This window comes from Pseudochaenichthys georgianus, chromosome 14 (genome assembly GCF_902827115.2).
Source record: "Pseudochaenichthys georgianus chromosome 14, fPseGeo1.2, whole genome shotgun sequence".
NCBI lineage: Eukaryota > Metazoa > Chordata > Actinopteri > Perciformes > Channichthyidae > Pseudochaenichthys > Pseudochaenichthys georgianus.
Window position 1 is genome coordinate 16,549,494 of NC_047516.1, and position 15,857 is coordinate 16,565,350.

At 39.6% G+C, this 15,857-nt stretch overlaps 2 protein-coding genes across 2 annotated transcripts in view; both read left to right on the plus strand.

Moving 5' to 3' along the window:
• The first annotated feature begins 9,386 nt into the window (after window positions 1–9,386).
• LOC117458014 (olfactory receptor 2AT4-like) lies at window positions 9,387–10,406 on the plus strand. The gene has a single exon (XM_034098251.1). It carries the CDS (start codon window positions 9,387–9,389, stop codon window positions 10,404–10,406), a length of 1,020 nt encoding a protein of 339 aa, XP_033954142.1.
• Window positions 10,407–12,447: 2,041 nt separating this feature from the next.
• Window positions 12,448–15,857, plus strand: part of LOC117458015 (olfactory receptor 2AT4-like) — a 3,958-nt gene continuing 548 nt past the window's right edge. Inside the window, exon 1 of the mRNA XM_034098252.2 lies at window positions 12,448–13,328. Coding sequence (XP_033954143.1) covers window positions 12,448–13,328 — 881 coding nt within the window. The remainder of the gene's footprint in view (window positions 13,329–15,857) is intronic.

The following is a 15,857-nucleotide window of genomic DNA, read 5'->3' on the forward strand; positions in this document are numbered from 1 at the left end:
CCAGTCCCCAGCTGGTGCTTTTTTGGTTGTAATATAGGACATACAGCAACCGCATCCCCCACCATTTGGACAAATAAAAATATTGCTTGTCACAAGAAAACCCTTTACTGTTCATGCACATACATTATTTTGTACACAGAGAGCAATCCCAGTCCCCAACTTGTGCCTCTTTAAGACACTTTTGGTCCATCTGCAGGCACTGTGTATGGCACCACCGCGAACAGCTGTCACACTGAATCTGCAATAGAAGGAGTGGAGACAAATGAGAGTAAAGCCCTGCTTATAAAAGCTTCGAGCAATGGTCAACTGCATCCCTGAAGTGTTTGTATTTAGTTTCTGCTTTCATTTAATGCTTTTCTACAAATCTAAATTGTGAAATAATTGAAGTCTCAATATTAATTAAACCTTACCCAGTCAATGTGGGTTTGATGTGTCACTGAGCCGGGTGGTTTTATGGCGGCGCACATGGCACAGTTGACTTCTTTGTCAAACACTGATGGAAAAAAAATGCTAATATTACATCTCAAGTACAACAATATCACAATTGAATTGAAATTTTGAAAATGTAGCACACACCTGATGCTGTCAGTATTTCCAGGGCCAAGACTTTTCTTTGATGCGCCATCTCCCTTGTTGTGGTCCCAAAAGTCATTTTTGGTGTTTTTGGAAACACTTCCATGACCTCCTTTGCCATCTTAAAGTGATACACCATGTTATGTTCTTAAAATAACTATCCAACTACCTCAAATGTGTTTTTGTGAAAGGCAGTTGTAGTGGAAATTTTTATTATTATCATCCTTATTATTATCCTTATTATATCTTTCATATGCTTAAACCAAATGCTTCTTATTTCCTGATATATTCTTACTATTATTATATATCTCTTCTTCCTCTCCTCAAGGCCAAAGAGATGCTTTGGCTACTAAGAGACTCACACAGACACACACGACAACTTCCCTGCTCTGAGAACCGTTATGCTATCTCCCTTGAAGGCCAGGTGTCTAATAACAATATGTGACTGTGGTGAATCCAGATTTCTCACGTTCCCACTGGGTTCGATATAACCTTTGCTTTTCCATTGTTCTGCGCACTCTCGGCAGACTTTCATACTCTGTCCGACCTGTGACAAATTATTATTATATCGTGTATTTGAAGCTTCAAATAAATAACCAAAAGACAGCTTTGCTTGATTCACCATTTATTTGTTTTGATCATTTGACTTGTACTCTCCAGCCGGTGTTGGGAGCCAGATTTCCATAACAGATGGCGTTGTCGGCAGGATCTCTGTTTGGTTGATCGGGGAAACCTCTGGACGCTGGTGGGTGCGCGCCTCCGGGATCTTTTGGGTCTTTCCTCTACCTCAACGAAAAAACCGTACGAGACGAGGGGACCAGTGCGGGGGGTGGAACCGATTGACTTCACGAGATCCAGTGAACTAAAAGGGGCTTCCAATATTGGGTGAGATGTACAAAGTCTAAATTGTTTAAAGTTAAACATAATTAAAACTCCCATGACATCTATGAGAGGGACTGCTCGAAAACAGAGATATTTGGAATATCTGGCATCGACGGATGAAAAATAGTGTTTTGGTGACACGGAGTGTTTTGGTGACACTTTAAAAGACTTTGCTATGGGGGCAAAGCAGGCGAGGGGGTGTTGTACAGCCTCCTGAGGGGTCCGATTGTTGATGTCATGCGAGCAAAATATGGTGAAGAAAGTCTGTCTAAATTAATATATGGACGGAAATGTTCGGATTTCCTAAGGGAGGTTCTTTGGAATAAATTAAAAATCAAAAACCTAAGGGATAAATTACAAGAGTGTGAGATGGAATGAAGAAGAAGAGTAAAATTAAAGTAAAAGATTTAGAGAGACTGGACACTCATAGAAAGTGTTTAAAATACTGGGAGGATGAAGCAGAGTGCCGTGAAAGAAGGCAATTGGCCGCGGAAATAAAAAAGATACAGGCTGAGGATAAAAGTGCAAAGGAAGAGAAAAGTGTTTTGTGTTTCCTCCCCAACATAAACCACAAGCTTCCCTCTATCCTCTGTTTGCAGGCGTGCGGGGACCCCTCTCCTCGACTCAGGATTTCCATTCCCTCCTCCACCTCCCCGTCTGCTACCTGCTGAAGAGGCTGCTGCTGCTGGACTAGAGGTCAACATACCAGACGCCGCTGGAGAAGCTGCACAGCAGGACAGACAGAAAAAGGAAAGAGACGAAGAGAGACAGAGAAAAGAAAATGAAGAAGAAGAAGCAAGACTGAAAAAGATCCAGGACAAGAGAGAGAAAAAGGAGAGAGACGCGAAGGAAGCTGAAATCTACAAAAAAGAACGCCTCCGCCACCGGAGCGAACCGGAGGACGAAGAGAATATTACTCTCGCCTGTCCTATGATACAGGTGGCCGGACCTAATGGTCCTGCATTAGTCTATCGCCCATGGACCATAGCGGAGATGAAGGAGATATCAAGAGATCACCTGCCAGATGTTGAGTTAGGAGGTGCTAAATTCGCTGCAGCACTTCTCATGTTCTGCAGACAATTCACCCCTACCATGCCGGAGATAAAGATATTGTTGACTCTGAAAATGGGTCCGACACACGTCAGCCACTTCACCGAAATACTGAGAGGTCAACAGCACATGACAAACCCCGAGTGGGATGATGTCCTGAACGTTACCTACCGTGATGCTTTGGGCCGCCTAGAGACTGCAATAACTAAAAAATTCCCCGTCAAAGTCGACATGGCAAGAATCTATGCATGTAAGCAGAACCCGGAGGAAACAGTAAATGACTATTACCGACTAAACAGACTTAATCCTAAAAGCTGAAAGAATGTTGTATTGGCAAAAAAAAAGCATACTGTATAGGTCCCCTTTATCTTTCTTACAGACGCTTTTCTGCTTGCTCCTGCCTCTGCTTACTTTTTATGCTGATTTTCCTACTCTTATTCTCTGAAAACTTCGAGCAGCGGCTCCTGGACATTAACTTATCACTGGGACAGTTCATCTTCGTAAATAGACGGAGGGTTTCAGCCATATTTCAACATTTTTACTACGACGTGCGTGGCCTAGCAACAGCTAAAGCCTGGTAGGCTACGGCATGCTATTTAGCTTAAGCTAGTTGGTAGCAAAATGCCTCCGTTCTCTACAGATGACTTCACAAACTTATACAGAAGATAGCTGTGTTGGAAATGAAAATGCAACGGTCGGAAGTTAACGTGGAAGTGAATGGACTATGTCGTGGGAATGACACCACTTTACCAGTGTTGCAAAATAATGGAGAAGGGTATGCTAACTCACAGCTAGTTAGCAGCTACAAGGATTCCAAGGAACAGGAGGGCTGTGTACTGGGTAATAAATAAACAAGTGGTAGTCCTCCCTGGAACACTCAGGGTGCAAAGCCTAAGAGTAAATCATTTCCATGGGATTTGGGAGGACGGATAACAGGCAGAGCCCAGCGCTCTGAAATCTGTGATGCGACCGGCTGGCCTGCATTGTTATCACCCAGGAAGAGCACCTCTTCAACCCCTATTCATACTAGGAAACAGCAGTGGGCAGCTGCTAAAGGGAAAATTACAAACAATCCTCCTAAACCACCAAGTGTGCCAATCCAGAACAAACGGAATTGAAAAACGCACGACAATTGTTCTTCTCTGACATCATTACCAAAAACAAAAACAACGCACGTGCCTTGTTTGCTACCGTCGTCAGACTAACTAACCCCCCAGTGTCAGTAGCCTCTGAATTTCTATCCACCAGGGCGTGCAATGATTTGTCCTCCTTTTTCACTGACAAAATTCAGAAAATCAGACAAGCAGTCAGTGCCTCTGCATCAGGAACAGCAAATGTGTTGTCTCTGTGTCCACCTAATAACAAGTCAAGCACCATGACACAATTCCATCAGATTAATGATAAAAACCTAGAGGACATTTTACAACTTCTGAAATCCTCCTCCTGCTGCCTTGATATTATTCCAACAGGATTTTTCAAAGATGTTTTGCCTTGCATGGCCTCAGATCTACTTCATATAGTAAACAAATCTCTTCACTCAGGTATTTTTCCACAGGCCCTGAAAACTGCAGTCATTAAACCGCTCTTAAAAAGAATAATCTAGATGCTTCAGTCATGAATTACAGGCCCATATCAAACCTCCCATTTCTAGGTAAGATCATTGAAAAAGTGGTTTTTCAACAGTTGAGTAATTTCTTGCATTTAAATAACTGTTTCGATGTGTTCCAGTCAGGCTTTCGTCCAAACCACAGCACTGAGACTGCTCTTGTAAAGGTCTTTAATGACATCCACTTAAACACAGACAGTGGCAGAACTTCAGTGTTAGTATTATTAGATCTCAGTGCTGCGTTTGACACTGTTGACCACAGCATATTACTAGACCGACTGGAAAAATGGGTGGGACTTTCGGAAACAGTTCTAAATTGGTTTGAATCCTACCTAAAGGACAGAAACAACTTTGTTTCTATAGGTACATACACATCTGAGTTGACAAATATGACATGTGGGGTTCCTCAAGGCTCCATCTTGGGGCCTCTTCTCTTTAACATCTACATGCTACCACTGGCTCAGATAATGAAAAACAACAAAATAAGTTACCATAGCTATGCAGATGACACACAAATCTACGTAACAATTTTACCAGGAGACTATGCTCCAATTCAAACACTGAGTAAGTGCATTGAACAAATCAATGACTGGATGTGTCAGAACTTTCTCCAATTAAACAAAGATAAAACTGAGGTAATGGTTTTTGGAGCCAAGGCAGAACGTATAAAAGTTCAAAACAAGTTCAAAACAACAGATAAAGCCAGAAGTCTAGGTGTAGTCATGGACTCTGACCTGAGTTTCAACAGTCACATTAAAACAGTTACTAAATCAGCCTACTATCACCTAAAGAATATATCTAGGATTAAAAGACTAATGTCACAGCAGGATTTGGAAAAAACGTGTCCATGCTTTTATCTTCAGTAGACTCGACTACTGTAATGGTGTCTTCACAGGTCTCACTAAAAAATCTATTAGAAAGCTGCAGCTAATTCAGAACGCTGCTGCTCGAGTCCTCACTAACACTAAGAAAGTGGATCACATCACTCCTGTTCTGAAGTCTTTACACTGGCTTCCTGTGTGTCAAAGAATATATTTCAAAATACTGCTGCTGGTTTATAAAGCTTTGAATGGTTTAGGCCCAAAATACATTTCTGACCTACTGCTAAATTATGAACCATCCAGATCTCTCAGGTCTTCAGGGACTGGTCAGCTTTCTGTCCCCAGAGTCAGAACTAAACATGGAAAAGCAGCGTTTACTTATTATGCTCCAAATATCTGGAACAAACTCCCAGAAACCTGCAGGTCCGCTGCAACTCTGACTACTAAAGACTTTTCTTTTTGCCGCTGCTTTTAACCTGTTAAACCCGTTAATTATTCCCGTTAATCTGGTATAACACATTAATAGGTTCTTAAATATTAAGATCCCCTGAGACACAGTGTCGTGAAAAAAAAAAAACGCTGGCGGGGACCTTGGGGTTTGAACTATTCACATCTTAAACTGCACTGTAACTTGTATCCATGTATTTTTTCTTTTAATGTTTATTTTATTGTCTTTTCTTTTTAATGACTGATTTTAAATGCAATTTTCTTAATGTCTTTCATTTTTTGTAAAGCACTTTGAATTGCCTTGTGTTGAAAGGTGCTATATAAATAAACTTGCCTTGCCTTACTTTGTAGCTTAACAAACTTAACTTGTTATTTCAGAAAAGGTACTCTTGGGGAGAAAGCACAGTGCACAGGGGCCAACATGTGCAACCTATTTACCTCCAAGTGTGAGACCGCAAGACCTGCTAATAGATGCAGGTGATAAATAATTAGGCAAAGGTTTGAATAGTAAAACAGTTTTGGCGGGGGCCAGTAGCAGATCGGTGACAACATATTTAGCTGTCCACTCCTCATTAAACACTCTGCACTCAATATCGACTTTTCTTTTCTTTTGGTCCACTCATTGTTACAGATGCAGGTTCAAAGGTGAATTATTGTGTCATTGTGTCATCGTTTGCGTCATGACGTAACCATTTACGTGCCTTCTTATGACCCACACAGCGTTTTACTTTGCTGATTTTCTAATAGAGGGACTGTGTCGGGTAGTTTTTAATCATACGAAGCCAGATTAAATTAAAGAACGACTTCTCCAACCTTATACTTTTCTCCAGAGTGCCGTGGTGCATGTTTATTAATGTGTTTCAGTGGCATTTACCGACCGCTGTTAACTCGTGGCAGCGGCCGCTGTAAAGTATTCACTGTCTGATGTTACACAAGCAGCTGATAAATATCCCCCATCAGTGTATGTGTTTCAGTCTGAATTGATGCTGTTTGGCATCAAAACGCGGTTTTGAAAGTGTATCTTCGGCATTCTATAGGTAATGTTAGCAAAGCAACCGAAGCTAATCAGATTCTCTTGACTCTTGACATCATTCATCCTCCAGGCTTCTATATCATTGGGTTTGAGACTTTTCCCTCATCAGTTTTATCTTTCTATCGTTTGTGTATGTGGTCACAGTGCTGTTCAATTGTTTGGTGATATACAGTGGGGCAAAAAAGTATTTAGTCAGCCACCAATTGTGCCAGTTCTCCCACTTAAAAATATGAGAGAGGCCTGTAATTTTCATCCTAGGTATACCTCAACTATGAGAGACAAAATGAGAAAAAAAAATCCAGAAAATCACATTGTCTGATTTTAAAGAATTTATTTGCAGATTATGGTGGAAAATAAGTATTTGAGTCAATAACAAAAGTTCATCTCAATACTGTTGTTATATTATACCCTTTGTTGGCAATGACAGAGGTTCAAACGTCTTCTGTAAGTCTTCACAAGGTTTTCACACACTGTGCTGGTATTATTTTGGCCCATTCCTCCATGCATATCTCCTCTAGAGCAGTGATGTTTTGGGGCTGTCGCTGGGCAACACGGACTTTCAACTCCCTCCAAAGATGTTCTATGGGGTTGAGATCTGGAGACTAGCTAGGCCACTCCAGGACCTTGAAATGCTTCTTACGAAGCTACTCCTTTGTTGCCCGGGCGGTGTGTTTGGGATCATTGTCATACTGAAAGACCCAGCCACGTTTCATCTTCAATGCCCTTGCTGATGGAAGGAGGTTGTCACTCAAAATCTCACGATACATGGCCCCATTCATTCTTTCCTTTACACGGATCAGTCGTCCTGGTCCCTTTGCAGAAAAACAGCCCCAAAGCATGATGTTTCCACCCCCATGTTTCACAGTAGGTATGGTGTTCTTTGGATGCAACTCAGCATTATTTCTCCTCCAAACACGTCTAGTTGAGTTTTTACCAAAAAGTTCTATTTTGGTTTCATCTGACCATATGACATTCTCCCAATCCTCTTCTGGATCATCTAAATGCTCTCTAGCAAACTTCAGACGGGCCTGGACATGTACTGGCTTAAGCAGGGGGACACGTCTGGCACTGCAGGATTTGAGTCCCTGGCGGCGTAGTGTGTTACTGATGGTAGCCTTTGTTACTTTGGTCCCAGCTCTCTGCAGGTCATTGACTAGGTCCCCCCGTGTGGTTCTGGGATTTTTGCTCACCGTTCTTGTGATCATTTTGACCCCACGCAGCCTCATCATTGTTTTGTTTTTGTTTGCAGGTTTTGTGTTGTAATGTGCAATATTTGGAGAACCTTTAAATATTTGGTGTCGTTGTTGTTTGTAATTATCATTGTCAGAACTTTTTCAAATTTGAATGTACTTCAACTGCTTAGATATCTTATTTGTGACTGATAAAACTGAATAATGTTTTATTGTGTTTATTTATACCAACAATGAAGTTTAAAAGTGAAGTAATTCATCTTCCACGTATACATGATTTAGAAATCTGTAAAAAACGTAACAAGCATTAAACATGTGGACTTCATGTACCTGTGTACTTCATTACTGTTTCAAATCATTGATTCTCGGTTTAACTTTGTTGTTTTGGGAATCTAGTAAATCTAACGTGCTGAAAGAAACCCGATTACAGACCTTGTTTAAAGATGAAGAAAATAAAATGGCCGTGCAGATTAATGTGAGATTCACTGACTACTTCACAGATTGAGTAACCCCGGTGAACCTTCACCATGAAAACTGGCTTGTACCATATCATTAAATTACCGGTTTTGATTATACTCTATCACACTAAACACTTTACTGCTAAAATAATAGCTAATGATTCAGAGAACAACTATATATAAACTCCAAAACACAATTGAATGAATGAGCTCTTAATACCATCTTTACAATTACATATTATTCACTTGCACACGCTGTAGAACATAATGTTTCAAGTAAAACATTTTATGAAATAAAGTCTTTTATTGAATTGATTTGAATTCAACCGTAGCATCGCAGTTCAAGTCACACATGCCAAAGGAGCATGACAAGGCCAACAACAAGACCAAAGGTGACACATCATATCTGGAGTTTTAGTGTTAATAGGAGTAAGCAGCCTAAGACTTTTAGGCAGTGTAGAAAGACCAAGACAACCGACCTGGCTGCTGGCCTGGAAAAAGGTACTTTAAAGGAAATGGCCGCTTTCTAAAAACACCATTGAGTAATGGGAACTTTAACCTCCATGCTCTATTGTGTTTATTCGCATTAGTAACAATAACAACTCAGATTAATAAGTTTGAAGTTTGCACAGTAAAAGGTTTGCTTGTTAAAGACAAGGTCATTAACAGAAACTCTCTGGTGACGGCATCACAAATTAGGCTCATTAAAACCATGGCCTGTTTAAGAAAGTCAGCATAATGCATGTTGTTTCCAAACTTTCTGAAAGTTGTTTTGTCTCAATAATGTATTGAAAAGGTACATTTACAGAAATCTAAATAAGCAAATGATTACACAATAATGCTTATTACATGTATGGGACCAAATAAATCAGTGACTCAAGTGTGGTTGGTCCTGAATGTTCCATCTACTCACAAGAGGTACTTCTCATCAGTGAGGGCAATAAAGTGCTTGTGAACTGAGCTTAATAAGTTTAATGGAAAGAAAAAGTAATGCTGTGATCTCTGTGGAACAAATTAACATCATTAAAAGGCTTCTTCTTCTCAGTATCACTAGAAAGCTTTATCTCGGGAGATCAATAAGGAAAGTATATATTCCACTGTATGAGGGGTCGGACAGTTCGAGTCAGAGTTACTATTGATCCAGGGCTTCAGGTAAGCTTCATGATTAACTATCACATAACTACTTTAAACACTGTTAGGTTGAATTGTATTAATGAAAATGGCATGATAATATGAGGCTTTTCAACGTCTACGTGTGTGATGTGATTTATTTCCTCTTTATCAGACCAGAGAGCCATCCTCCTTCGCAGGCTGCGGAGATATACTATGTCTTTTCTCAGGACTGTTTTAAATGACTCTATCATCATCATTCATCCTCCAGGCTTCTATATCATTGGGTTTGAGACTTTTCCCTTCATCAGTGTCTACTTTATCTTTCTATCGTTTGTTTATGTGGTCACAGTGCTCGCCAATTGTTTGGTGATCTATGTAATTTGCTTTAATCGTTCTTTACACACTCCAAAATGTCTGGCTGTGGTAAACCTCGCAGTAATTGATGTTATCCTGAACACGTGCACTATTCCCAGCATGATCAAGATATTCCTTGTTAAAGACAACTTTATTCCATATAACCTCTGTTTGTTACAAATGTTTGTCTACTACGCTTTTATATCTTTGGAGTCGTATGCACTTGCTATACTTGCCTATGACAGGTTGATTGCAATATGTTTCCCTCTGCGTCACAACTCGATCAACACAATGCAGAGCATGTCATGGATTGTCGGCGTGACTTGGTTTTTTGGTCTGGGAGTAATATTATTTACAACAAGTCTAATGTCTCGACTGTCTTTTTGTAATTCTGTAATAGTCTTTAGCTATTTCTGTGACTATGCGCCTGTATTCAGACTCGCCTGTAACGATTATTCAATGCAGTGGGCTTCAGCGTCTTTCCTTACCATTTTGATACTTGCAGTACCCTTTACTTTTATTATCCTGTCTTATGTGAGCATTCTGGCGACTGTATTCATGATGAAATCTTTAGACAGTCGGGTGAAAGCTCTGGCCACTTGTGTGGAGCATATCATCCTTGTTGCTGTGTTTTACATTCCTATCCTTACCATATTTTGCGTTGGGTTTTATCTGGGTCTGATCGACCCAGACCAGCGTGTGCTGAGTCTGTCGTTGGCCTCTTGCATCCCACCTTGTGTCAATCCTCTCATATATTCTTTGAAAACCAGAGAGATCAAAATCAGAGTTCTGGCATTGGTAAGAAGAAATACAATTGGCACACAACCAACAAACCCCCCAAAAAACAATCCTTTTAGGGTTGATAAAACACAGCACTAAATAAAAAGGACTAATTGGCAGTAGTAAGTAAATTGATTTACTAGTATGCTGTTGCTGGTATCTCTAATATTACTTAGCTAATCTGTACTTAATTAAAATTGATATTTCTATCATAACACTTTTTCGTTATATCTACCGTCTGCATTTCACAGTGTTAAACAAATCTATGGAAAACAGCATGACTATAGAGCAGCAGCCTTGAGGCTCTGTTGCTCCTCATCACTAAAGCAGGTTATGGGCAGACAGCATGCATGAGCCACACAAATGAATCTCAAAAGGCTCAACTCTAAAGGATTATTGTTTTGTTTTGTTTGCAGGTTTTGTGTTGTGATGTGCTATATATTTTTGAGAACCTTTAAATATTTGGTGTCGTTGTTGTTTGTAATTACTCATTGTCAGAACTTTCTCAAATTTGAATGTACTTCAACTGCTTAGATATCTTATTTGTGACTGATAAAACTGAATAATGTTTTATTGTGTTTATTTATACCAACAATGAAGTTTAAAAGTGAAGTAATTCATCTTCCACGTATACATGATTTAGAAATCTGTAAAAAACGTAACAAGCATTAAACATGTGGACTTCATGTACCTGTGTACTTCATTACTGTTCAAATCATTGATTCTCGGTTTAACTTTGTTGTTTTGGGAATCTAGTAAATCTAACGTGCTGAAAGAAAACCCGATTACAGACCTTGTTTAAAGATGAAGAAAATAAAATGGCCGTGCAGATTAATGTGAGATTCACTGACTACTTCACAGATTGAGTAACCCCGGTGAACCTTCACCATGAAAACTGGCTTGTACCATATCATTAAATTACCGGTTTTGATTATACTCTATCACACTAAACACTTTACTGCTAAAATAATAGCTAATGATTCAGAGAACAACTATATATAAACTCCAAAACACAATTGAATGAATGAGCTCTTAATACCATCTTTACAATTAAATTATTCACTTGCACACGCTGTAGAACATAATGTTTCAAGTAAAACATTTTATGAAATAAAGTCTTTTATTGAATTGATTTGAATGCAACCGTAGCATCGCAGTTCAAGTCACACATGCCAAAGGAGCATGACAAGGCCAACAACAAGACCAAAGGTGACACATCATATCTGGAGTTTTAGTGTTAATAGGAGTAAGCAGCCTAAGACTTTTAGGCAGTGTAGAAAGACCAAGACAACCGACCTGGCTGCTGGCCTGGAAAAAGGTACTTTAAAGGAAATGGCGCTTTCTAAAAACACCATAGAATAATGGGAACTTTAACCTCCATGCTGTATTGTGTTTATTCGCATTAGTAACAATAACAACTCAGATTAATAAGTTTGAAGTTTGCACAGTAAAAGGTTTGCTTGTTAAAGACAAGGTCATTAACAGAAACTCTCTGGTGACGGCATCACAAATTAGGCTCATTAAAACCATGGCCTGTTTAAGAAAGTCAGCATAATGCATGTTGTTTCCAAACTTTCTGAAAGTTGTTTTGTCTCAATAATGTATTGAAAAGGTACATTTACAGAAATCTAAATAAGCAAATGATTACACAATAATGCTTATTACATGTATGGGACCAAATAAATCAGTGACTCAAGTGTGGTTGGTCCTGAATGTTCCATCTACTCACAAGAGGTACTTCTCATCAGTGAGGGCAATAAAGTGCTTGTGAACTGAGCTTAATAAGTTTAATGGAAAGAAAAGTAATGCCGTGATCTCTGTGGAACAAATTAACATCATTAAAAGGCTTCTTCTTCTCAGTATCACTAGAAAGCTTTATCTCGGGAGATCAATAAGGAAAGTAATATTCCACTGTATGAGGGGTCGGACAGTTCGAGTCAGAGTTACTATTGATCCAGGGCTTCAGGTAAGCTTCATGATTAACTATCACATAACTACTTTAAACACTGTTAGGTTGAATTGTATTAATGAAAATGGCATGATAATATGAGGCTTTTCAACGTCTACGTGTGTGATGTGATTTATTTCCTCTTTATCAGACCAGAGAGCCATCCTCCTTCACAGGCTGCGGAGATCTACTATGTCTTTTCTCAGGACTGTTTTAAATGATTCTATCATCGTCATTCATCCTCCAGGCTTCTATATCATTGGGTTTGAGACTTTTCCCTTCATCAGTGTCTACTTTATCTTTCTATCGTTTGTTTATGTGGTCACAGTGCTCGCCAATTGTTTGGTGATCTATGTAATTTGCTTTAATCGTTCTTTACACACTCCAAAATGTCTGGCTGTGGTAAACCTCGCAGTAATTGATGTTATCCTGAACACGTGCACTATTCCCAGCATGATAAATATATTCCTTGTTAAAGACAACTTTATTCCATATAACCTCTGTTTTTTACAAATGTTCGTCTACTACGCTTTTGGGTCTTTGGAGTCATATGTACTTGCTATACTTGCCTATGACAGGTTGATTGCAATATGTTTCCCTCTGAGTCACAACTCGATCAACACAATGCAGAGCATGTCATGGATTGTCGGCGTGACTTGGTTTATTGGTCTGGGAGTAACATTATTTACAACAAGTCTAATGTCTCGACTGTCTTTTTGTAATTCTGTAATAGTGTTTAGCTATTTCTGTGACTATGCGCCTGTGTTCAGACTCGCCTGTAACGATTATTCACTGCAGTGGGCTTCAGTTTCCTTCCTTACTATTTTGCTCCTTGCAGTACCCTTTACTTTTATTCTCCTGTCTTATGTGAGCATTCTGGCGACTGTATTCATGATGAAATCTTTAGACAGTCGGGTGAAAGCTCTGGCCACTTGTGTGGAGCATATCATCCTTGTTGCTGTGTTTTACATTCCTATCCTTACCATATTTTGCGTTGGGTTTTATTTGGGTCTGATCGACCCAGACCAGCGTGTGCTGAGTCTGTCGTTGGCCTCTTCAATCAATCAATCAATGTTTATTTATAGCCCAATATCACAAATGTTACATTTGTCTCAGTGGTCTTCACAGTGTGTACAGAATATCAGTATGACAATACGACACCCTCTGTCCTTAGACCCTCACATCGTACAAGGAAAAACTTCCAAAGAAAACCCAGTTTAAAGGGAAAAATGGGAGAAACCTCAGGGAGAGCAACAGAGGAGGGATCCCTCTCCCAGGACGGACAGACGTGCAATAGATGCCGTGTGTAAATTGAAAAGATAATACATTTGCAACATAGGTAGTCCAAATGTTTGGAAATGCATGTGTGTATAATAGGAAGATGAATCCACGAGGATATCCATCCAGGACCTATGATCCAGGACCACAGCCACGACTCAAGATCCAGCGCTCGCGATCCAGGACACAGGACCGCAGGATCATCCATGACTCCGGATCCCAGCGTATATAGACACCAAAAAGAAAGACATTTGGGGAAGCTGGGTTAATCGGAACATGAGTGTACACGGGTATAGACAGAGAGAAGGAAGAAGTAAGATGTCCCCCGACAAACTAAGCCTATATCAGCAAAACTAGGGGCTGAATCTAATCAGCCCTAACTATAAGCTTTATCAAAAAGGAAGGTCTTAAGCGCACTCTTAAAAACGGATAGGGTGTCTGCCGCCCGAACACAAACTGGAAGCTGATTCCACAAATGTGGAGCTTGATAAGAAAAGGCTCTGGCTCCCATTGTACTTTTAAAGATTCTAGGAACAACCAACAACCCTGCATTCTTGGAACGCAATGCCCTAGTAGGACAGTAGGGTATAATGAGTTCTTTAAGGTAAGATGGCGCCTGCCCATTAAGGGCTTTGTAGGCGAGAAGAAGAATTTTAAATTCTATCCTGTGTTCTATAGGGAGCCAGTGTAAGGCAGCCAGAACAGGAGTAATGTGGTCCCTTTTCCTAACTCTGGTTAGTACACGAGCCGCAGCATTTTGAATCAGCTGAAGCGACTTGATTGACTTCTTGGTACTCCCTGATAATAAAGAGTTACAATAATCCAGCCTAGAAGTAACAAATGCATGGACTAGTTTCTCTGCATCGTTTTGAGGCAAGATATGCCTGATTTTTGCAATGTTACGTAGATGGAAGTAGGCGGTCCTTGAAATTGATTTTATGTGGGCGTTAAAGGATAAATCCTGATCAAATATAACACCAAGATTCCTTACAGTCTCACTGGAGGCCAAATTAATGCCATCCATAGTTAGTATGTCTTTAGATAATTTGTTTCGTAGATTCTTCGGGCCAAGTACAATAACTTCAGTTTTGGTCGTGTTTAACATCAAAAAGTTTAAGGTCATCCACGTTTTTAAGTCCTTAAGGCAGTCTTGAATTTTATTTAGATGATTAATTTCATCAGGCTTGATTGATAAATATAGTTGAGTATCATCCGCATAACAATGAAAGTTTACAGAATGATTCCTTATAATATTGCCTAACGGAAGCATATTAATGTGAACAAAATAGGTCCGAGCATTGAGCCCTGTGGCACTCCATGGCTAACTTTGGTTTGCGTGGAAGATTCATCGTTAACACGTACAAACTGAGAGCGTTCAGATAGATAGGACCTAAACCAGCCTAAAGCAGTTCCCTGTATGCCAACTAAGTGCTCTAGTCTTTGCAATAGGATATCATGGTCGATAGTATCAAATGCAGCACTAAGATCGAGCAAAACAAGAATAGAGACAAGTCCCTTGTCTGAGGCTATTAGAATATCATTTGTGACTTTAACCAGAGCTGTCTCTGTGCTATGATGTGTTCTAAAGCCAGACTGAAAATCTTCAAATAAATCATTGTTTTTTAAGTAATCACACAACTGTTTTGCGACCGCTTTCTCAAGAATTTTTGAGAGGAACGGAAGATTAGAAATAGGTCTATAGTTGGCTAAAACCTCTGGATCGAGGTTGTGCTTTTTAAGAAGCGGTTTTATCACTGCTACTTTGAATGATTGTGGAACATAGCCTGATAATAAAGACATATTCATAATATTTATAAAGAAGTGCTAATTAATGGAAAAACTTCCTTCAACAGCTTAGTTGGAATTGGGTCTAACATACACGTTGATGGTTTAGAAGAGAGAATCATTGAATGTAATTGTTCAAGGTTAATGGCTGAAAAGCATTCTAGTTTACTATCTAGTGTAATATTAGAACTTACGATTTCGGGAGCTGTTGATAACACTATACTGGTCGAAGGCAAGAGGTCATTAATTTTGTTTCTAAGAGTAACAATTTTATCGTTAAAAAAGCACATAAAATCATTACTACTGAGTGCTAAGGGAATAGAAGGCTCAATCGAGCTGTGGCTCTCTGTCAGCCTGGCTACAGTGCTGAAAAGAAATCTTGCATTATTCTTATTCTCATCTATTAATGAAGAGTAGTAGGCTGCTCTCGCTTTACGCAGTGCTTTCTTATATTCATTGAGAGTAATATGCCAAATTAAAGATTCTTCAAGTTTAGTGGAACGCCATATCCTTTCAAGTTGTCTAGACTTTTGCTTTAT

Bases quoted from the DNA above. Each gene is read 5' to 3' on its own strand.
- LOC117458014 (XM_034098251.1), top strand. From the start codon at position 9,387: ATGTCTTTTCTCAGGACTGTTTTAAATGACTCTATCATCATCATTCAT.